This window comes from Osmerus eperlanus, chromosome 13 (assembly GCF_963692335.1).
Source record: "Osmerus eperlanus chromosome 13, fOsmEpe2.1, whole genome shotgun sequence".
Lineage (NCBI taxonomy): Eukaryota > Metazoa > Chordata > Actinopteri > Osmeriformes > Osmeridae > Osmerus > Osmerus eperlanus.
Window position 1 is genome coordinate 6,759,979 of NC_085030.1, and position 24,607 is coordinate 6,784,585.

The 24,607-nt window shown below is 43.6% G+C and overlaps 1 protein-coding gene across 2 annotated transcripts; it reads left to right on the plus strand.

The window, feature by feature from the left end:
• Positions 1–309: 309 nt before the first annotated feature.
• rab28 (RAB28, member RAS oncogene family) lies at positions 310–24,135 on the plus strand. 2 transcript variants are annotated; one of them, XM_062476237.1, is made up of 8 exons: positions 310–644; positions 4,703–4,799; positions 7,630–7,718; positions 9,388–9,517; positions 19,287–19,390; positions 19,588–19,665; positions 21,459–21,556; positions 22,037–24,135. In XM_062476237.1, the coding sequence occupies exons 1-7, from the start codon at positions 570–572 to the stop codon at positions 21,549–21,551; spliced, it is 666 nt and encodes a 221-aa protein (XP_062332221.1). In that variant the 5' UTR covers positions 310–569; the 3' UTR covers positions 21,552–21,556; positions 22,037–24,135. The 2 variants fall into 2 exon arrangements, with proteins under 2 accessions (XP_062332221.1, XP_062332220.1); XM_062476236.1 differs by lacking the exon at positions 21,459–21,556 and having other exon boundaries at positions 313–644.
• The last annotated feature ends 472 nt before the right edge of the window (positions 24,136–24,607 follow it).

Here is a 24,607-nt window from a genome sequence, read left to right on the forward strand (position 1 = left end):
ATTGCTCCTCACCGGCGAGCTGTGTAGGCCTACTGTATGGTGCTTTGGAATAAGTGCAAGTAGCGTGTTGAAACAAAAAGCCTATTCAATAACTTCATTAATCTGTCGCTGCCATAGGTCGCTACAGGAAAAAACTAAACAGCCTTTGACCTCTATTGCCATAGCAACATGGACGCGTCATGTGGGACCGTTCCATTAGTACACTAGCTACCTTGCTAACCTGCTAGATCTATTCCGTCAGTCTTTAAACTGATATTAAATAGTAAATTGTTGTGATAAGTGTTTATTAAAGCATACCACAGATTACATATGAAAATGTAATTATGTACAAGGGAAAAACGAACAGACAATTTAGCTTGTGCAGCTCTGACCACAGTGCTAGGAGGACCAAACCATTACAGCCAAAGGATTGAGTGAAAATGGCGTCTGGTTGCTCAGTGCGATTCCCATGTAATCCTCGTCTGATTAGCTAGCTAGATTTAACAATATCGTTGATAATTGTTTGCACAGTTGGCCACAGTTTCTGTCTAACAAGCGCATACTCTGATTCTGAAACATAGCAGTTCATCATGTCAGACTCGGAAGAAGACAGTCAGGATCGGCAACTTAAAATTGTGGTTATCGGGGATGGTGCATCTGGGAAGGTGAGGAATTTCCATAAATTTATTGAAATGTTGTTTGTTTGGGTTAGTTGGCTCGTTGTTTTTAATCAGCATCGTTTAAAATCTAATGAGACTATTGCTATGAATAATATCAAAATGATCAAACTAGTAGCAGTGGGATTTTACAGCTGTCCTATATTATAGCTGAGCTAGCTAAAGCTAGCTATATCACAGTGACCAGCATACCTAGCTACATTAACATAGTTTGCCTAGCTACTTGTAAGTAACTAGGTAACACAGCCCAATGCAATATGCAATGGCCAACGTTAGATTAATGCTAGCCTAATGCTATCGTTATTCTGCGCAACAGGTAGCTAGCCAGCTAACGTAGCTAACTAGTGACTGTGGGGTTCTGGTGCTCTTAACTACTAGAAAGTAGCAGGCAAGCCACAGATAAACTGATTAACGCTGGAAGGTAGATGCATTTCCCCACAAGTCACCGAAATTCATATTGCAAACTACAGTAGGTCGCACTAGTAGTTAGATACTGTACACACCGGGCTAGTAAAACAAGACAACGTTACAGACATTTGTAGTACATGTAGTTACTCGGTACAATGTAATCATGTATGCCAAAATATAATTTGAAAAAATAGCAAATGTTACCATTGTCCAGCGAATAATCCATCTGAAGAGGGAAGAATTGCCATCACAAAACTAGACAAATTAACTTCACATTAAAATACTTCTGTAAAAAATGGTAATTCTCTAGTTGACAAATATAGCAGTATGTTCATTGAATGTGCATCCAACAACAAACGGCAATGTTATTTGGTCAGGTTTTTGAGCACTTGATTATTGTCTGTAAAGTTACCAAGGCTGATTACTCTAAAGGTGTGTGGTTTATTGTCTTTAATCCTCTGTTGCAAAGATACTGTAGTGGATTTAAATCTGGCGTGAGTCCTCTCTTTTAAACCTATTAATTGTGCCTGGCCTGTAATCCAAGTTGCACAGCTGTTGAAATATTCAACAGGGCTTTGGAATGTGCCTGACTGATGTCACTGTGATAGCCAATATTTAGAAATAAATAAATAGAAATCACAAAAGGCTCAGAATGTAGATACATGTAAGTCATTTAAGACGGTAGGGATTCCTAAACAGCTGTTCAATTTGCAGTCTCTATGCAGAAATATGATTGATTTTGCCTCTATGTTGCTAAAGATTTAAGTCAGAGCAATCCATAAGCTCATCATATCTGGTTTTGAGGCAGCTGTTGATGGATTTTGTAGCCTAAATAATTAGTCTATACTTTTTAGTTTGACATTTTACAATGGAATCAATATATTTTACACAAGCCTCTAAGCATGTGTTTCCAAATCAGGCAGGTAGCCTAAACCCTCAGATAACTCATTGTCATATCACACACTTGTTTGGTGCAAAGCAAAGAGGTTGTCATGACGATGTGGCAATGTTTCTTCTTCAGTGCATCTCTGATTCCCCTAGTGATTGAGTGTGGATGATCAGTGGTTTTGTTTTGTGGTGTCTCCTGAAAGTAATTTAACTTTTCTAAAAGCAAATGAACGAAGCTGTAATGGAAGTCAAACGAGAGGGGAATTTATTTTCTTCTTTAGGTAGACAGAGAACACACACAACTCAGTTCCCACCAGATACGCTACATTTATAACCCTCCTCACTCTGCTGCCAGGTGTCAGTTCATCACTGTCCCAATGACTTACCTGCTTGTCTGTTTTGGGTGAAAAACAGGACCTCCACCCCCCATTTTGAATAGGCATTGCTGACTGACATCTTGAATGCCATTTCCCCCCTTATTAATGTCAATTTGCTCAGCAAATTGCTATTGGATCCGTTTTTCTTGGACGCCATATTGGGTCATATTTTCACTTGTGGCTGTCCATTCAGAAACCTTTGGAGTTGTGTGGAGGCTTGTCTGCCACCTGAGGTAGGCCTACAACTTGTCAAAATATGGACGATTGCAGTTCCACCTGGCTTCATGGGTTGCCACAGACTTTTCCCACAAGCTCAGGGGTTGTGACTTCTTTGGGAATTTTACAAATAAATTGTGTATTTTTGAAAATCCTTTTGGATTTCATCACTACTCACTAATACAGTTTGGTCTACTACTTAAGTACTTTAAGTAGTAGACCAAACTGTATTAGTGAGTAGTGATGAAATCCAAAAGGATTTTCAAAAATACACAATTTATTTGTAAAATTCCCAAAGAAGTCACAACCCCTGAGCTTGTGGGAAAAGTCTGTGCTTGTGCTTGTGCCGGTGCTTGTTTCCAGACATCCTTCTCTTTCCTTAGCAACTCTCTCAGCTCATCATCAAGCCTCTGAGACGGAGGCTACTAGCGTTGTCTTAGATGACACACTCCTAGCATGCACTCCAATTGAAACAAGTTGTGTCTCAAACTATGTCTCATGGACATAGTTTGCCATTCCTCTCTCTTTCACTATCCTTTTTTTCATCTGAAACTTCATTTCCCAGCAGTGGTATCTCTGGTGACCCTGTGTCGTTCCCTTAGTGGAGAAACGTTTGGATTACGCCAGCTTTTACATGGCCTGTTCCAATTGTATGGTGGAAAAAAAAGGACTACAGAGAGGGAGCAAAGCCAAGCTACTGGAATGCCAAGACAAATGGCTTTCCAAGCCAACGCCAGCATGTGGAATAGATTTTTGTTGTCCGGGCTGGTTATTCCTGTGTTGCCAGTGATTGTTTGGGCTACTTAAATGGACAATTTTCTCCTTGTTGCATCAGTCACCTCCTGCCATTTTTCACTCATCCTTGAGTCTCTGACACACTCAGCAAGCAGACTTTTTAAAGTTTGTTGAATGTATGAACTTTATTTTAGGATAGCGTGGTCCTGAATCCCAGCTGGGTTCAGCAAGAAAACGGTGGCTTTTCAGGTAGTTAAAAAAAAAAACATTAACAATAAATAATAATAAATGTCAAATAGCTTTCGCAAGCACATGTTAATATGGTAGAGAGTGGGACCCAGGTAGCCTCTGACACTCCAACAAGACTGCAGTCACTGGGTCCAGATGGCAGGAGTGAGTACTCCACACCTAGCAAGCTGTTATCTAACTGGTAGTCAATTGTAGATTCTGTACCCTAAACATGCCCTCAGATGGTACCTGTTTTAGCCAATGACCTGTGCACACGAAAGCGCTTTGTCACCCTGCTGTTTGTGACATCCATCAGCAACCAATATGCTTTATTGGTTCAAAGAAAAATAATCCCTTGTCTATCATGCATGGAGAGTTTATTCCTGTGTGTTTCTCAAGTTGTTAGTTCAGAGGAATATTGCTCTGTATTTTGAACATATTTTTGGCATGACCGGATTTTTTTCTGAAATAAAAAGGGAGGTGGATTTGGGCATAAGTGGATGCTCTGTGGACTGAAAGAAACATATCATTTCAAATTCTATAACATTGACTGATTTTCAGGTAGTATGAATCATTCACCACATGAAGTCCAATAGACTAGAGGATCGCCACTATTCCAACTCAGTATGTTTATGCAAGCACACTGTTCTAAAGATAGCTAATAGACATCCAGCACTTTATTTTTTCTTTCCTCATCCATCAACATGAATTAAACTTGGCATGTCAAGTCTGTACAGTGAATTCCCAGGGATTTCAGACTGGCCTGTAACATGCAGTTTTTTTTTAGAGCTCAAAAGTGACAGGGAGTGATGCCGTTCTGTAATTTGTGGCAATTATTGAGGCTGTCGTCTGGAGACATGACTGCCCAGACACCTGTTTTCCTAATTCATGATGATTTTCACCGCCACGGCCATGACAGATTTTTCAGACAGCGCGGTCAACTAGGTCATCACTCATTTAATTGTTGCAAGCTATTTCAAATTATTATTATTATTATTATTAATATGATCACGATTATGACTTACAAGCAGGTGCATTTTAAAGTGCAAAATACTACAAGTACAGGCAATCCTAACTGGATGGAGAATGAATTTAGGATCTCATCACGTGTTTAGAAACTCAAAACAAATTCCACTCTTTTGCAGAAGGCACTGGTTTTAGCCCTTATTGTTTTTTCTCCTTTGTCTGCTGTAGACATCACTCGCCACCAGGTTTGCCCAGGAGGCCTTTGGGAAACAGTACAAACAAACAATCGGTCTGGATTTCTTTCTGAAGAGGATAACTCTGCCAGGTGAGACACCTTCATAATCTCTGAAGGGTGCGTGCTTGTTTTGCACCCCGCCACCGCAAAACATGCACGCACACAAGAGTAACACAATAGATTTTATTTAAAATTTGTATAAAAACGAAACAAATCACTTTTATAATTAGTGGTGTTTTTGCATTAAGTGTGTAGGTTTACTTTTTCATATTTAGAGTATTGTTAACAATCGGCATATAAAAACCCTAATTGTTGAATGTTTGTGTTTTTGTCAGTTTCTGCTTATTTTGATGTGTTATTATTACATCCACCCACCTTTTTAAACCAGCTTTCTTCTGTAGAAAGATTGGTTCTTCAGGTTAATTTAGCACTTTGAATGTGTCTTTCTTGGTAGCAGCACATTGTGGAGAGTCTGCCACTTCTCAGGCTTATTCACTCTGAAAGCTCCTCTCTCCAGAGCAAACACCAGGCTTTTTCCCCCTCCACGAGGCCAATGGACAGCTTATGTCTAGAAGGGCAAGCTGTGCTCATAATTCTGTGGGCACAGTACACAGTAAATACATTTAGCATTTTATATTCATATCGTTGATCCATGGATTCAACTGATCTTTGTTCTGCACCACATAAAACATTTGTTTATTTTTTTTATGTCCGCTGAAAAATGCCATACTCTATGCCCCTTAGATCTGTAAAATAAATGTTTATTGACTAAAGCTATATTTAGAATAAAGCACTCCATTTTGACTTCCTACCTTATAAAATGGGGATTTTCAGCATTTTAAATTACATTTCTAAAAGTCTGCCAAGGCTTAAGCTGCAGAAGTCCGCAAAGTGGCTCCATTCTTTTATAGCTAATAAAATAACATTCAGCAAAGGTGAATTAAGTGCTAAAAGAAGAAATATGATTAGCCAGGCCGATTTGAGTCGGTGTAAGTTTCCAGCTTGCCTGTTACTGTTTAAATTTTAGCTGGTAATGTCACTTAAAAGAAAGAAAACCCTTCAAATGCTGTGGTTTGGTCAGGCCTTCACAAAGCCTTAGGTTGAAACTTTGATCTTTGACCTTGTTATCCCAATAAAAGTACTTTAGAAATAATCATCGACCGCTGCTGTATGTAAAAAAATATTTCAGCACACATTTTCTGTTACATCTGTATCAATAGTGTAGATGTAGCGTTGGTTCAACACCAGAGTTGTTAAATGGGATGTTTTCTGGAGAATTGGGTGTTGATGAGCTGATGAAGAGGAGGGGCGCTGGTGCTATGTGGGTGGTCCTCATCTTGTTTAGGGCCCCCACCCTACTGTATATTGCATAGTTTGGGTGGGTCTCAGGGGCTCTTCGGGACTGTAAGGGTCTCTAAGATAGGGTAGAGTATGGTTGACGCTGGCCCCTCTCCCTATGAAGGCCTTGCTTGTCAAACTTAATGTACATTTTCCAACGCGGGGAGAGGTGAGGCGAGGCATATTGGCACACAACAGGCTCCTCTGTGTGCGCTTTTTATAACAATACCTCTTCCATATGTCTTTGCCAAACCAGCGAGGGAGGGGCGACGGATCACCCAGAGGTGGAAATTAACTTGATCGTCTTTCCCTTTATTTAATATTCTAACCATTGAAAGCACCACTTTTATATTGTGAATTACTTTTTAATCGACCAAACCTCAAATAGATCAATTCGTTTTGTAGGGATTGGCTGCCTTTTGTAACAGTTATCTGCAAAATCGCTATTTGATATATTTTTGCTTCCACATTTGCCAGTAACGGAAAAGGGCTGGTAAAGTTGCTTGCCACCAAAATAGGCAGGAAAACTGGGTTTGTTGAGTCAGCGTGAATCTCAGGAACATAAACAAAGTTGATGTCCAAGTGCAGGGGATGGGTGGGGATTGCACACCATAACACCAAGAGTAGTTATTCATTGCACTCTTCAATGTAGCTTTACATTGACACTGTATAGTCTAGATGTAGTCACTGTGAACAGCGGCAATTCCTTCCTCGGTTAAATGGGGACTGAGGAGGGGGGGTCTGCTCGTCCAGCCATGTTCACACTGAGGCTCCATGGACGCTCTAGCCCAGCGGAGGGCCCTCATCACACCAACATAAACTCTTCACTGTCTGGTCCAACCACCTTCCCTTTTTTTTTACCTGCCCTTTCGTTTTTCCAGAGGAAGAAAATTATTTATTTGGGTTTTGTAACACACTCTCTCTCTTTCTATCCTTACCCCATCCTTACACCATCGGACTGCAGTCCTGTCTTTTTCTCTTATTTTGTGTTTAATTATCACTATTTTTCTTAACACCACATATATTTCTCCTCGCTGTCCTCTACTTGGCAGAAAAGGGCGCAAGGCAAACAGCTATTCCCAGGCTAATAAGTGTTCTTTTTTTTTGTTGAGAATTGAGCATGTTTAAATTAGAGGGCGAGCATACCTATTCATCCCTCTGAATCTCTCTGCTGGATATTCTTGGATATGGAGCGAGGGTGACCTGCCAGACAAGAGCGGTTAGAATGAAAGATTTATCTCTGATTTATTGTTTCCAATATGTACATGAACAACGTCGACTTTTATTATAGAAATCCTTCACCCAAAATACAGGCTCCATTTACGGCTGACTCGAGATTTCCTCTGGATTATGAGCTCTGTTCAAATAAACGCCTAAACGCTTAAATAGGACAAAACATCCGAGATTGAAATTTCACAATTCCTCCACTATCAGCTTTTGACTTATTTTCTTGGAAGTTTCTTCGTCATTTTGAATTCAGAGAAAGTCTTAAGGTTCATCAATGTTTTATTTAATCAGAAAACCTGTTCACAATAAATCTTTATCCAATTATCCCACTAAACTATGTTCTTTCTCTTCTCAGGCAACTTGAATGTCACGCTTCAGGTGTGGGACATTGGAGGTCAAACATTAGGAGGAAAAATGCTGGATAAATACGTATACGGGGCTCAGGTACTGTTATACACACACACACACACACACACACACACCACAAATAAAGAGGTTATTAAATGTGTGATACTAAAATACACATCTGAAATGTAATGCTGTTTCCCGACTGTGTAGAGTAATCATAAAATATGTTTTGTTATATTAATAGTAAAACAGTCTCATATAAATGCAGCCATGATCTGCTGCTTTACTGTTATTCATTTCATGGACATAAAGCAAATAAGATTGGGGTTAGTAAGATGGCTTTGCTTAATAGAATCAGCATCATGTGTTGGCATTAAAACAGACCACCAATAACTGTCACAAACAGAAGCGTATAAAAGCGTATTTTTCCTTGTTGAAGAGGTTACTGTCCTGTTAGACTGAAGAGGACTTTGTCGAGGAAAGAAACTTCACAATGCTGTTTACAGCTCTTGTGCCTGCGATACGTTTTCGAGAGTCCTATTTTCAGTCAGTAGCACATTGACACATTTTGCTCCACAGGTTTCTCACCACTGCTTTATGGAGCTTTCACGACCATTGTTCAGCACACCAGCGGCTGCAGTCAATCATGGCCATCGGTAGCGATGGATCATATTATCACTGACGCAAGCTGTCGTCAGCAACCTTGTGTGTTGTGACACTGAATGTCCTTAAGCAAACACTACTTCACCTAGACACACACTGTTCCATCATCTAATCTATTTATATGCTGCTTTGGATAAAAGCGTCTGCTAAATGAATAACATTTTAATGTAAAGTGGAGATATTCAGCTTGGTCCACTTTCATATTTTAGATTTTATCTTCTGAAAAAGAAAAAAAGCCAATGACAAAAATGACATGTGGTCGTGGAATGTTACTACACCTTGTTTCATGTTTACGGATTTGGTTATATTTGTTGTGGACATGTAAACAACCGCTTAAGCGGTCTGCTTGTTCCGACACAGTTGATACTCCTCTACATGCTGGGGGTTTTCTGTGAGGTGCAAACAAAACCCTCATAACAACTCCTGTACCACAGCCCTTTTTTCAGTAACCCAGCCACTTTGATAGAACATAGATAACCTACCCATACCCCTCTATTCTACATCCAGTGTATGTGCCAGTGGACAATACTCTTTGCTGCAGACAGATAAGGCCATCTCTGTCAACTGTAGGAGCAGAGATTACACACACTGATTCTCAGCGATACAGGCCACAAAGAGGAGACACCTATGTGTGGGAGGGACACACCGGTGAGGCACCCACTTTAAATGCATTCTGTACACACACACACATCCTGCTGTATGTTCATAGAGGTGGCCTGTAAACCGCCTTTAACACATGGGTACCTCACGGATCATGTGCACACTGAGTAGGGATGTGTGTGTGTGTGCGCGTGTGTGTGTGCGCGTGTGTGAGAGAGGCGGGAGACAAAGTGCCTTCTTTCAGACACTAGTGCCACCTACTGCTCAGCCACTACTGCTCAGCCACATGTACCCACACCTCTCAGGTTAATTTCAACTCCCATCGGAAAGATGCCATTTTGTTTGCCTCACCGTTGAATGAAATTATTTTAAATCTGCTAATTACTCAGTGAAAATGGACTGAATGTTTGTACAGACCATGACACTGCGAGGGGAGAAAGCTTCCAGCTCTTGATACTCCCAAGGTAAAACTTAAAACCTAATTTTGCTCTTTCCAAACCAGGGGGTTCTACTAGTGTACGACATCACCAGCTACCAAAGCTTTGAGAACCTGGAGGATTGGTACAGCATGGTGAAGAAGGCCAACGAGGAGGCCGACGCTCAGCCTGTCGTCTCCCTGATAGGGAACAAAAGTAAGTATCTAGAACGAACACACACACCAAGGATCGTGAAAGGGGCTGAGGAGCAAAGCTGGGGCTACATATTGTTTAAACACATGCTCTGAGAACTGTGAAGAAAATGTCATTCTCAATTCTGTGGGGATGATTACCGTTGTATTTATTTTTTACACGCGGCAATTCTTTTCTCTTTTTTCACTAAAAGAGAGCTTCACCAGTTGGTATAAAAATAAAAAAAAAGAGTTGGTATTTTATTTGCGGTGGTTTTTATTTCATATTTTTGAAGACTGTCACGGTTATAATCCCTCTCCTACAGAGTGTGGTAGTGTATGTCCCATAATAATAACAGACATGATTTCTAGGGCCATGGCAAACTGATAAAAGGTGATGGGCTGATTGATGCAAGGTCTCCTGGGGCGATGGGAACGGCGATGTTTGCGTGCTCTGGGGAGTGACTCGCTGTGATTTAAGACCGCGAGGGCGGTGGCTGGAGTGAAACGCTTATCTATACGCATCCCACCTCCCACCCCCCCCCCTCCTCCTCCCTCGGTTAGCAGCCCTCTCGATCCCTGGCCCCCGGCGGCCCTGCTGAGCCTGCCGTGGGGCTGGGTGAGGAGAGGAGAGGGGACTGGATGATAACCAGACAACCCCCTTCAGCCTCATCCACCCCCCCCCCCCACCTATCTGCCCATCTGCAAAATAAAGACTAATAATGATGACTCTTTTTTAAACATCCCCCCTAGATGTGGAGTCGCGGTTGCTGCCGTTGTTATTGTAAAGTGGGCGTCTGAATGTGTAATGATTGCTCTCGACCGCCCCCCCCCCCCCCCCCCTCCACCTGGTGATGAACGTTCGGCAGAGTGGTGTCTACACAGGAAGCTCTCGCTAATGTTACTCGACGGGGGTCGCAGGTCACGGTTTAATTCGCCTGTCTAGTGCTGATTCTCTTGTCTTGGCGTTCAGTGCATCTCTTAATGCCGGGGCTTTAACGGCGGGCGCCTCCGTATTTAGGCTACATTTGGTGTATTAGTGGGTGTGTGGGTGTGTGTGTGTACACACGCTGTAATATGTATTTAAACAGTGTGTACCCCCACTGTCAAAGATCCCCCCCCCCCCCCCCCCCTTACTGAGCTGCCTCTTAATGGCTATATCGCTGAGAATCGCCGTGTGTGTTTTCTCTGCTCCTACAGTCTGAAAAAAAAAAAGAAAAAAAAAATCCCACACAGATTGCCCTACCAGGAGCAATCAATTACCTTGTGAGATTTTATGAATCCCTGAACCCTCTCATGGACTCTTTTTTTCAGAGGGCATGAAGAGAGAGTTAGTCTAGCTATCTTGTGGGAATTGCCCACACAGACATTTCTGTTTTGGTTTCCCCCCCCCCCCCCCCCTCGTGCTCTTTTGCTGAGGAATCTTGAACACTTTTATGTATCGTAGCGCTCTTTTTCGATGCCAGAGTGCCAGGCATCTATTTACAATGAATAGAAGGAAAATATACAGCATTCTTGGGGACTGTCGAGATGTCTTTTGTAGGTTCCCATGAAGCCGTCGTGAGCGAGGCAGCCCTCAGACCCTGTTTATGACAGCTCAATGTTTATGACAGCTGAACTGGTACAGTCAGGAGCAGGGGCTTATAAAAACATGATCTGCAACACACTGATTTATGTTTATGAGAGGGCATGTCTTTTGGGAAATATTTTTGACTGACACTTTTTAGTGTTCTTGCCATTTTTCATGCATTTTATGTTTCTCAAATCTAGAGACATTGTTGACTGAAGAGAGGCAGTTTGTAATTTATCCATTTCACGAAACAACCCATTATTTCTTATTCCGGTTATGCTTAATGTGTGAACTTCGATAACTTACCCCCAACTCTTTTCTTGTTTGGCTGCTTTAACATGGCCTTGGGCATTGACCACACGGCCACCAGTTAATAAACCAGACTGATTAGTCTATTCAAATACTATCCCCTCACCCTGGCCTGCCTGCCCTCCCGTGCCTTATAGCGGGTAAGGAACAACCTCTCCATTCTTCTGCCTAGCGTGGCGACTGGGCTGAGTGGGCTTGTTAAGCCTGGTGGGTTCCACCCCCTTGCCCTCCACACGCTGCCCTGGCCCTTGTGTTAAATAATGGCACCACTTGTAACAATTCAGGGAGGAAGCCAATGAAATATTTTATTGTGGACACATTTATAAACACACATACACACACACACACATTGAACACGAGAGAGGCAGTCTAACACTTGCAGAGGCTGGGTTTTCTGGGAACACATGGGTAATGGAAGAATGCTAAGCTCTTGGTCTGTCTAAACATACTATAACTGTTTATTACAGCTCGGCCCAGTGTAACACCGTATGGTGCACACAGGATACACTCAGGAAAATGGAGGCTTGTTGGCAGTGATCTTCCTCGATGCAATGCATGATTCAGAAGTTTTAAGGACTGTTTATTATAATGGTATATTGTATAGGGAATATATTAGTCCAATTGAACAGCAAAGTACAAGTAAAGTATTTATTTTTAAACAATTCAAGTTTTGATACAAATGCCAATGTAAATAATATTGATAAACTATGAATTTATGTTCATAGTGTATATTCTTCATAGTAACTTGAAAAAAAAAAAAAACACGTTGAAGTCATTACCAATACGATTTAGGGGATGTATCCAACAAGTGGCTTGTTTACTTAGACTTGGGGACTGTGCGCCCTCTCTTCATTCTGCAGTTTATCAAACCAATTTGTTTTTATTAAGAAGAGACCACAGAACCCCACCCCATATCCCTCTCCTCTCTGCCCCCCCCCTTCCACCCCATATCCCTCTCCTCTCTGGCTCTCTCTCTCCCTAAGGAGCTCCAGGAGCATCCATCATGGCTCCCCCAGCCCTTATTTGGGTGACTTAAATAGGTTCAGTTCTCTTAACCCCTCCTCATCACTCACAGCTCTTAGCACGGAGGTTCTGACGCTCCTCACCTCCGCAGGTCCACATCGCATCGCCATGGGAAATGTTCTCGCTGGCCAGGAGTGGAGATAAGGGCCTTGCACGAAGATCATTTATACACATCTCTCTCTGCCTCCCTCTCTCTCAATTTTCTGACTTTTTCCGCCTCGCCATGTGTCTATCTCCATCTCAGCCCTTCTTACACACATTCATTATCGTTCATTTTCTCTGCTGTGCAAACACTAACTCTTTCACCCGCGCACTCAGTCTGACACTTACACTATCTCTAACATGTTTGAACCAACACTTCTCACTCTGGCTGCCTTTAACAGTTGTCTTTTCCTTGGCTATGTCATACTGTTGTGTAAAACAACATTGACTTGCTTTGCGTTCGGCAAGTAACAGCAGCCCTCTCCTCGCAGCAGTGTCCAGCGCGCCTCTGGTCTCCCTTCTCCTGCCTCTCTTCCTCTTGTCTCTCTTCCTCTGGTCTCCCTTCTCCTGTCTCTCTTCCTCTGGTTTCCCTTCTCCTGTCCCTCTTCCTCTGGTCTCTTTCTACCGTCTCTCATATGTCTTTACCTGTCTCTCTCTTGACTCTCACCTGTCTCTCTCTTCACTCCATGTGGTTATGAGAACTCTTGAGCTGTGGATCTCAAAGTACTCTGTTGACATGTAAGGCTTTCTCCCACTTCCAACATTGTCGACAACGGGTGGTTTGCCCACTGGCAAGGCCCTGGAGGAAGTTGTCCCTCCTCCTCGTCCTCTTCTGCCTCCTCTTCTTCATCCTCCTTCTCTTTTTGTTTTCCTCCTCCCTTGTCCTCCTCCTTTTCGTCCTCCACCCCTCTCAGCCCCTGCCCCTGTAAAGCTGCCACAGGTCCTGTCTGTTCAATGTAGGCCTGCACATTTCTTAATAGAGATGCTCAGAAGTCCAGCGGCTCGGAGGAGCTCAATGCGCTTCTGTTTTTGGTTTAGCTCAAAAATGTTTTTCCTGGCTCTGCTCTCTCGTACTTAGGTCCTCTTACAACAAACTAAAAGGTCCTAATTGCCCCCAAGGGGACGGTTTAGCCACAATAGACATGTGGTGGGACAAAAGCCCAGTCCTCAGCCCCCGCCCAGATAGAAGGGATGCACACGTCAGCAAGGGTCTGTGTAGCGCTACAGGGAGGGCAACCACAGGTTCGGCACAGTAAAACATTATATATACAGTATATAGATCCTAGTAAGGGATGGTGCATGGCCGGGTAAAGATCTGGAATGTTTACAGTGTACAACAAGACCAGGGTTTCCTGTTTTTCCTCACATTTTATTAAAAGGAAACCGGGTGAGATTGGATGTTTGTTGTTCATGGGGTTTTTATTACAGCCACGCATGAATGTAGACTCTTACAGGGTCTGAAAAATGCCTGTTTTGGACCAAAATATGAAAGTTTCAGAGCAGAAATGGAAGAACATGGCGAGTTGGCACTCGCGTCGTTTAGCCAGACACTAGTGGAAAGCGCCGTCCATTGTGGACATGTCTGTACGCCCATCTATCCAGAGCCTGCAGCAACATGGAAAGTCCTCATTCATTTTAGCCATCCATAAAGCAAATATTTTTGCACATGCAGTAGATGATCAGTCTTCGGATGCCTTCTTGTGTGGCGAGTCACGGGCCATTTGCGTTGCGCAGCTCGACTTGGCCCCACCTGACCGCCCAGCAGCCTGGAGCCTTCATCACACTCACACTGGCCTTTATTCCAGCGCCTCTCCACAACATTGATATGGAGGAATGCCGGGACGGGGCTTGGGCCTCCACAGTTGTGGACACCTCTGTGATTGTTTTTGGTGTTTTAATTTTTTATTCAGTCTTTTTAATCGAGAGAGAACATTTACTTAACTTGGATGTTATTTGTAAATTTATTTCCTTCCCGTTATTGGTTTCTTGCTTTCCTGTTGCTTTTTTTACTGGTGCGTGCATGAAGACTGTCTCATAGGAAGCTATAAAATTAAGAATTGAGTCATGGTGATGTGCTGTGTATAATTATAAAGACTCCTGGTGGCCTATGGCTAGTTCTTATGGGTCCTAGTCACACTGCTGGCTCACAGCGGCCTGCGTTACGGCCTGCTCATAAAAGTCCACTTAGTTTAACAGCGACAGGAGAGCTCGGAGGACACGGCCAGTGAAACCCCGGGCAGCGTCTTGTGCGGTTGGCTCAGAACTGGGCCTTTTGTTCACTTTCACGAGTCCTCGGAGCCCGTTAACCCAGCCGGTGAGGCCCGCCGCCCCCGTGTTTTACTGTGGCAAGTGACAGCCTGCGCACCCCACTCTGCCCCGGTCCTACGGCTACTGCTGGACCGCTCTGCGTTTTACACCCCGCCACGAGGGAGGGAGACCACGCTCAATGTTGCTTTACGGGCCACTCTAGAGTATCTGATCATGTTTAAAGTGCGCGTGGGTGTGTGTGGGACGCGTGTGTGTGCGCGCGCGTGCGCGCGCTCCGACAGAACGCTCGGGTGACAAGATGAGCTGTGATCAATGAGCTGTCGACAGAACACTTCTGACCTGGAGGAGAGCGGGTCCCCTGACGGGCCTGGCCCGGTTTCAGGCCACCGGGGCAGGAGAGCTAGAGCACAAAGAGCTCTCTGTCTCTGTCAGGACCTCCCCCCCCTGCCCCCTCCCTCCCTCGCCCCCCTAGGGGCTCCTGCATAGACCCCTCTCACCCTGACAATCAAGTACAGCATCTTATCTGCCCGGAGTTGATGTCTGTCTGATATAAAACCCTAAGGGTTAAACACTTCCTCCTAATAACCCCCAGGTATGTGTTTGGCATTGATCTGTGGCTGTCTGTCAATGATGTTATCTTAATGAACCGAGTTATGGCTCCAGCTTTGATATTTGTGGCTGAACCTCTCATGGAATGACTTATCAGAATATATTTTTTTACTATTACCAAATAGCATGTTTTAATATCAAATATATATATACTGTATGTATGCTGTGTAAATACCTCTTATGTTTTTCTCTACATTTTCCGAAAATAATTGTTGCTTTCTGTAAACATCAAGAAACATCTAGACTGTTCAGCTGCTCTTGTACTCTGGAGGTGCTGTGTGTTCTGAGTTACGACATGGTGTTCTGAGGCAGCACTGTGTGCTCACACTTAAACACTCAACTCTTCTCAGAAGATGAACATGAAGGAATGAAAAGTTAGGAGTTCAGTGATGTCAAAGTCATAAGCTGTACTTTGGGACCGAAATACCCTGTATATTATGTTGTTTTGGTTCGTGAACTATGATGTGATATTAATTCAACGTTTCGTGCAAACGACGGGAGTCGCAAAGCTTTTTAGATTTCATAACTGTATTTTATGAGCTGCGTCTGTCACGTAAACCAGTTGGGTTCTAATCGGTAAAATGCCCCACATGATTTCATGTTACAGTTTAGTTTATTGGCCACTTCATGCACAAAGAGTGCAATCAATGTCTTAAGTGATTAAACCTCCCAGTCTGAACATCCTGTAACAGGCCTAAGGATTTTGTGAGGATGTAGAGGTTTTCCACATGTCTTGTAATAGTCACTTTAACAGTAAATAAAACGTCACTTGCAATTAACCTGGGTGCTATATCACATACAGAAAGAAAAAATGCTGTGAAAGTCCAGCTGCAACAGAATGTGTTCATGATGTCATGGACAGCACTATTGCTCGGAATTTATGCTTAAGTACGGATGGCCGTCTTCATTCAAAATAACTGGAATAGTGACCCATTTCAGATGATTCCATTTCATACCACCTGGACAAAATAGAGCCTATTTTTGTATTCCGAAGGTGTCAATGTGCTGCCTATCCGTCAAAATCTTTCTTGGTGGTCTGTCGTCTACACAACAAAGGAATTAGATGAGTAAAGTGTCACAGCAGCTCATGAAGCTTTGATATCAGGTCCGTCATCTCCCATTATACTAATGGCACCTCTGGGCCTGTAATGGATCATCACTCATTATAATGGTGCAGGTGTGAAGGCGGAATGCTGCAGCATCCAGCACAGAAAGGTCTTATATCTGACTAATGCTAACTGCTGAAATGTTAGCCTATGGTATGCTGTTTCACACAGGACAGAGTGGGGAAAAGATGACTTTTGAAGGAAGGAGTTTTTTTTTCCTTTTTTGAGTAGATTTTCAGAGGAAATTCGCTTTGAGACCAGGAAATGAATGTGGCTAGTTAGAGTCTTGGTGTCATCCAGAATGAAAACCACACTATCCTGTATGGCAGTTAGTTAACATAGGATATTGGAGGAAAGGAATGCCCACTCCAGAGTTGGTGAGGCCGCATGACCTCACCCTGCAAGTGAGAGGTGTTCCCTGGGGTTTTATTAAACTCTGTAACTTTCATGAAGAGGTGTGACCCTTGCACCCCCCCCCTCCCAAAGCTCCCAATCTTTCCCAATGCTCCAACAGTTGTTTGGTTTAAATGAGGCTGACGGCAATTAAGTTTGTTATGTCAAGGTTATTCGCTGGCTGTTACCCGCTCCATTAAATGTTCCTCTTGGTCCCCAGCAGTCGTCTCATTCTAACTGTGGGGAGAGTTTCTGTATCATCTCAGTTAAAATAAAAAGACATTTAAAGAAATAATAAAAAAAAAAGTATAATGTGACCACACGGCACTGAACCCATCGCCCTCTAGACAGTTAGGGAGAGAAATAATGGGAAATTAACCACCCGCAGATCCTACGCAATTTGTTCTGACATCATTTAAATCCGTTAAAGCTTATACAGTAAAGCCATGACTCATTCTTTGGGGACCCTTGTCTCCAACTGTTTCTCTGAAATGGGCTGCAATGTAGACGTTATGTAAACAAGCATGGTGACCAGGGTGGGAGGGAGGACCATCGGTCTTAACGAGTGATGATCCACGCTGCTATCTATGTGCTCTGTGGGCCTAAACAGTTTATTTCGTGTTTGCAGTTACTTCCTGGGGGATGTTAGCCTGATGCACAGTTTGACAGAAACGGAGGGAAACCAGATCGTCAGGGGAAGATTGACCAGATAAGTGGAAAGGGGTAGCCTACATTAAGGAGAAAAAATGAACAAAATACCACAATTGTAGGATTAGGCACACGCCTTGTGTGGATTCTGTATTGACATAATAAAAATCATTTGGGAGAATAGGATAGGATTTTTTTTTATAGAAAACATTATGAATCGTTGTTTTTGTCTTCTAATGAACAAAAGCTTGCCTTTTCCATTTTCATTCAATTTAATTTACGACTCTTTGGCCATATTGTTTTTTTCTCTCCTCGTAACGTGACTTGTGAACGTACTCTTCAGGTGACTGTTAGAGGAGAATAACACACATGCCTTCTGTACTGTTGTTTCATGTGTGTCGTATGCTCCAATGCGCTTGTGTCTGTGTGTGTGTTTGTTATGGCAACAGCGACAAAGCCTACTCGTGCCGTGTAATTACACTATCGTCACTTCTCCGTCTCATCAGGTTTACTTACAGTTCCCTGCCACTCTTCCTCCACGCTTGGCCCTGTGTGTTAATGTTGGCTAATCTGGCTGTGACACATGATTGATAACCTCTCCCAAGTGTTCAGGATCCAAAGGATTAGCAGCGTTTACTTCTGGTAGCATGTGGGGTACCTCGGCTCTTTTAATGACTGGAATTAATAATGCTCTGACGCCCCTGAGACAGCCATGTTTATGTATGGGGAGAGACGCGACCATCAGCCATAAGAGTAATGCTGAGTGTGTCAGACCATGGAGGTGTTTTAAAGTCGTAAGTTAGAATGTTGTTAAAGAATGTATTTGAGGAATCCCGAACGAAGCACGACAGATTCTCGGGTCTTTGTGGCGTGATTTCCTTGACGTTTGTTTTACTTGGTTGTTGATTGCATTGAAAGGGGGGGGTGTAATGTTTACATTTCAGCTCCTCTTCCTTATTCATACGTACACACACCACACACACACACACACACACACACACACACTAAGGGGGCATGAGAACTGTGGAAAGCCCTGACAGCTTGAATAAAGCCTCACACAAAGGGCAAAACTCGGGGGGACGAGGGAAATGCAACACCGTACAGTAGCCCGACCTCCTCTGGCTCCCATAGACACGTAAGCACCAGATACCGGGCGTGGCCGCCTTGTCACACAAAGCCAGAAATCAAGAGGGAAGCTATTTCTTTCAGCAGCGAGACCCCCAGGTGACCTCCCTCTGCGACCCTGGCGTGACCCCGCATCGAGGAAGAGGACAAGTGAAATGGCTGGTATCACTGCACATAAGTCTGAAGGCACAGAGATCGCAGGCACAAAGGCTGGAAAGGCAGGCTGTCGTCGTGCGCATGTCGTAAATCAGTGTGGGGGTGACCGACCCAGTTTGTAGGTTCCGTGTGTTCACCTGAAGGCCTGCTTCCATATGGCGTTACACACTATACGTCAAGGGCTTTCTTTAAGTAGACACCCACACAACCGTCTGTGTAACCTGAAGTCTTGGTCATCTTGGAGGCACAGCTGGGTGCCTTTCTCTCTCCCGGGTCAAGTAGAGGTGGAGGTAACGTTGTATGGCTTCAGGGTGCAACTGTACCACAGGTCGATGTTATGGAATGTGTGACACTGAGCTGTAATCCCGGCTGGGAATGGAGGCCTGGGGCGTTCAGATTGATCATTTCCTCCTCAGAAGGGACTTGCAGAAGAGAGAATCCAAACAAAGAAGGGAAAAAAACACTAGTAAAGGAATCAAACCGGCCAATGGAAAGAAGACATTGGCATTATGTTAAAAACTTCTAGCTGTGTCTCTAACCTTGTGGGAAGCCTGCTGTATCTGTGTGAAATGTGCTGACACGTCATCACTGTGTTTTCCTCGCAGTCGACCTGGAGCATATGAGGACGGTGAAGGCTGACAAACACCAGCGCTTCTGCCAGGAGAACGGCCTCATCAGTCAGTTCGTATCAGCAAAGACGGGAGACTCGGTCAGTGTTTGTTTACCCAATAAATCACATCAAAACCGCTTCTCGCATACCAGATGCATTACAAATATACACACCCCGAAGATGGGAGATGTATGTGGCCAATCGGATTCAAATCGATTAGCATTTGGTGCCGGTTTGTCCCGCGTTCCACTCCATCTCCTCTCTCTGATTCCCTTTCTGCTGCATCTTCCCTTCAGGTGTTCCTGTGTTTCCAGAGAGTGGCTGCTGAGATTCTGGGTGTGAAGCTGAACAAGGCGGAGATTGAGCAGTCCCAGGTGACATACATGGACATCCAACACTTGTATTCCAGCAGAATGTTAGAAATGATCGACAGCCCGCCCGTCCCATCAAGGAATGAATTGTTCTCCACCAAGAAAGGAGCCCGGGCAAGGTCAGATGGAGTGCACTAGCCAGGTCACTGGAGTTCAGGAGGACTCTTGTTATGTCTCCTTATGACTTATGACTTCTCTGATGTCCTACCTGCTGCTGATACTGCCCATCTGTAAATAGAGCCATGTTGACCACATTAAGGCACAGCAGAGCGTGAACTGAGAGGTCAGTGGTCAGCGGTGTGAGGTGAGGAGGTTAGGATAGGATTTATTGTGTTTATCTCCCGTCGGTGTGGCCCTCGTGCCCAGGGCCCGGGCCGCCCCCCAGACCGGGTGGCCCAGGGCTGACAGTGGTGGGATTACAGGGTTCCCTCCACCAGAAGCATTAATCCTGCTGGTGATATGACTGGCTGGAGCCATGCTGGCTAGAGACCCAGCTGATGAGGCAGGGGCTAGAGGGAGGTCAGGACCCCCACAGAAGGGAAAGGACTCAGGGAGGGAAAGCTGGAGATGGACCTCAGACTCCCCTCCCTGCCCCTTCCACCCCCCTCCCTTCCCTCATGTCTGTCAACAGACAGAGGCTAAAGAGGACATCGATCTCCGCTCCCCTCCCCTCCGTCACCTCCCTTGATAGCTGGCTCCATAAACCCAAGTGCTTTAATCCCAGCTAAACAAGCAGGGTGAGTGAGCAGATCTGATCTGCCAATCAAGACAGCGGGCCAGGGAGACGTGTGGATGCTTTGCCTGTGATCGTGTCTTGGGGTTAGTCTGTGCAAGTTCTCTGAAGGAGGGCTGAGTTTAGGTGTTCATTCATGCACAGGAGGCTGGGTCACAGGCACCAAGTGGAAAAGCATACCGTGCGATGAAACGCAGCAGCGGTTCACAAAGATGAACTCACCCCAGTAGAAATGGATCTTCTAGGGTTTTCTGCCTCACCATTTGAACCAAAGCAAGTGATGACGCTGATTACCTATCTGATTTGTGGTTCATAAATGCAGGGTGTGGGGGGGGGAGGCATCGTTTTCACAGGTCAGGGTCTAGTTAAGGCGGGGAGCGTTATCAGATGTCAGGTTTAGGGACCTGTACATGGGGTTGTGACCCCTGACAAGATGCTATCGACCCAGGAGCCCACTCTATCATGGTCCCCTGTCTGGGAGATCAGATACACCGGCCGCTGATCACTCACAGGCTTCGACACGAGGCGTTGTCAGCTTGTTAATCAGACAGCCAACCAGGGCCTGCCGTTGAACCGTGAGCTGTGCTCCTGACTCGCGTTTTTAATCCAGGTTACTCTTAGTACAGATAATCTCATTTGGATTGGCTACAGGGTTGGCTGTGACACAAGGGTTGACCGTGAACATGTCCTCGTGAGCGAGGCTACACAGTCTTCTTATACAGAAGTTACCGCTGTTGTGCCTTGTACCTAATTGTTTTCTCAGATGTTGTATGATGACATGGGTGCAGCGACTTTCTATGCATGACTTCGTTTTCATTGATTTCATTCCAGTACACGGCTCTCTATTTCTATTTGTTTGTCCATTACTCACGATTTCAACCTAACCACATCTTCCCTTTTACCATTCTAACCGAAACTCTGTCTCTCCCCGCATCCTTGTTTCTTTTTCTACCTTTCTTTTCTTCTCTCGCCAAAACTCCTTTTTATGGACTCGCCTTTCCTTCCTCTCCTTTCTACTCTCATCTCTCCATCCCTCTCCTCTGGTGTGGTGCTGCCTACAAAGAGGATTGTGAAAGCTGAGCTGGTGGACTACCCTCAGGATGAAGGCCCCATTAAACAAGAGTCCAATCAGAGCAAAATCTGTTCTGTTCAGTAGTGGAAGTACGTCTCCACGGTCACATATACATATATTGTCCCCTCAAATATATCTGTTGGTGTCTGGAGGTAGTTGTCGTGGTAATTTTAGTATTTTACTTGTCATATACAAACTTGAGGTGTAGTCTTAAAGACAAACTTGAGATACTGCAGGCTTGTTTAAAGCGTTGAATCCACTGAGTGTTTTGTTTAGGAATTCAGACTATTTAAGAGGGTGACTTCATCAGTGGGATCCAGAGACTCAGCCACAGACACACGTCTGCTATCAGTCTGACCTCTGTTTGACCCCTTCTAGCTTCTGATTGGCTTAGAGCTGCATGCATTTACAAACTGACAGCAGAGTACCTCTGTCATCAGTTACCGCAAATGTCTACTTACTTACACATCTACTTTTGATAATGTATTTTTTCTTCACGGTTATTGGGAATGTGTTGCATGTTTTTGTCAACTTTGTAACTTCTTTTGTGTTTCTTTGTGTGTTTCTAGCATGTGGTGAAAGCAGACATTGTGAACTACAGTCAGGAGCCAGTGGCCAGAACTGTCAACCCCCCACGCAGCTCCATGTGTACGGTGCAGTGAGCACCCCCACTCTCCCCAGCCCTGCAAAACCCTCTGCCCCCCCCCCCCCACACACACACACACACTCACTCACACAAACTCAGTTGTTTAAGAAACCAGTGAGACTTATGATCAGTATTGCTTATGGGGTAACTGGACCAAATATATGTGAAGATTGCATATAGTGTAATTACAGGACGGAAGGAAGGAAGAAAGGAAGCTGGTTGTGTAGTATATTTGCAACTTTGATATCCATATATTTATATCCTTATATTTTTCATGAAAGATTCCTTGTGTCATCAGCATTTCTTGTTAAAACAAACTCTGCTTAAAACAAATCAAACCTTTCCACCAATTTAATTAATAATTAAATTGATAAAAATGTTAAGTAAACTGTCACACAATCTTTTTTTTGTTTTTGTTGCTGTGATAGCATCTTGGAGGGCAGTTTAATTGTACTGTATATAGTGTGTAGGCCTAGTTATTATTTTATGGCATGAGAAAACATATGTCCGTGTGTGAAAAGAAATAACAACAATATAAGTTGTTTAATCATTATTTGTTATTCCTCTGCCACTGCTACTGTGTATGTTGGGATGTCAGGATTAGTTTTATGGCTCCATCTCCATCCTCCACTAGCCCCTCTTCCACAGATCCCAGTGTTGAAACAGAAGTGGGAGTTGTGGTGAAGGGCAAGGGAGCACTGCGGGGGCCGAAACAGTTGAAGGCCGGGGCTGCCGTCTATGACTGATTTATATGTGCTGAATGTGCTTGCGGAACAGTCTGCTCGCTCAATATGTCACCTATAGCTTCTGCATTTATGGTGCTCCCCAATTTTAACCTTGTTAACAGAAGGGAGTAGGCTAAATGTTTAGGGCTGTAGTCGACAGAAATGATTTGCCAATGGGTAGCGTACTTGAAGCAATGATTATCATGGGGTAGTGTTAGTTTTCTCCATGACTGCTTTGTCTGGCAATCTGAAGACTGTACTTTGGTTTCAGATGGTGATGAAATCCCGAAAGGATCATATTGGGTGACAACCCCATCCAAAGCTAGTTAAGCTCATCTCTAGGGAATTCGTCTTTGGGCCTCTTTACTCTGCAGTCGTATGTTTTGCCAAGTTGTATTTTGTGGCGTATACACTACATTTGCATACTTCAGCTTTACTCTTTGCACTCAGCTTTAAAAAGTTGTGACAATAGTCACAAGGTCTGGCATCTCTTATTTCTCTGACCAGTTCACATTAACAATCTAATCTATTTATGGAACCGCCCATGACAAAGTGAAGAGACCCACAGTCGTGTAACAGACTACAATTCCAAATGCTCATTCTTTAAGGATGCTCACATATTTAGCTACAAAATTGAGCAGAAGATATTACTATTGTTAACTGGAGATAAGAAGCTGAAATATCCGACTATTAATTGTAGCTGTGTGTTTATAGCCTTAAGAAACTGTCTGTTGTAGAACAGAGACGTCTGCAGTGAAGAACTTGCGCCACATGAAGTGCTTCATAGGGGTTTTTATCTTTACCAAACAAGCTTATTAATAATCGCCAACCTCCTATTACACTATGGGCATTTGAAAGTATAATCATGCCTAAAAATATGGTATGTCAGTCTCTTAAGTTTGTATTTTTAATTTATATAAATGTTTTCTTTGGACCAATGTGGTGTACTTGCAAGCAGAGGTTGTCAACATTGTTTCACATTCTATTTAAATCAATACATGGTGACCTGGTTGGATTGTAAACTGTAAACCATGGTGTCCGCCTTATGTGTAAAATGTGTATTTGTATTATAACAATTATATCTACAATTGTTCTGTGAAAGATCTTATTTTCAGAGCTGCTTTTTTTCAATGGGATTTGAAAAGCTCCTCTGTGTATGCCCTATGGCTTCAGGTCAAGTAAAGCAGATATCTAAGAGTTACAAATAATGTTCATTTAGAAAATGGTTGTTTTGTGGACAATATCTAACTGTACAAACTGTGTGTTTGTATATAATAAAAATACCACTGGAGAATGGGGGAAAGTCTATCTTGCATTCTTAGATCCTTTTGATTAAATGTTTACATTTTGAAGGCACTTCAAATATATCTTATAACAGTCTGATAATGCATCACATTTTCATTGTCATTTCTTAATGACAATCTTTGTATGAGCGCACTGGTCTGTGGTTGCGTGGATCGAGGGCCCCAATTTCATTGCTATTTTTCACCCCAGATTTGACAATGGAAACTAATGAAATGGAGCCTGAGGGGCTTTTGGAGAGAGATGGAAGGTGAGGTATTGAAGCGCTTGGCAGATTAAAGATCCTTGGGTTAGAAATTTAAGCATAAGAACTGAAACTCGACCACACCAAAGATCCCCTCTCTATACAAACCAAGTTAAGACTCAAAAAGCTAATGAGGCACCTGGCTTTTGTTCAGTAAATCCTCATTGTAACAGGTCCTAAATCCACTCCAGACAGATGATACAAATGCCTTTGTAAACGGTTG

Bases quoted from the DNA above. Each gene is read 5' to 3' on its own strand.
- rab28 (XM_062476237.1), top strand. From the start codon at position 570: ATGTCAGACTCGGAAGAAGACAGTCAGGATCGGCAACTTAAAATTGTG. The intron at 9,518-19,286 runs GTAAGTATCTAG...TTTTCCTCGCAG, and splicing joins CTCCCTGATAGGGAACAAAA to TCGACCTGGAGCATATGAGG. The intron at 19,391-19,587 runs GTCAGTGTTTGT...TCTTCCCTTCAG, and splicing joins CAGCAAAGACGGGAGACTCG to GTGTTCCTGTGTTTCCAGAG.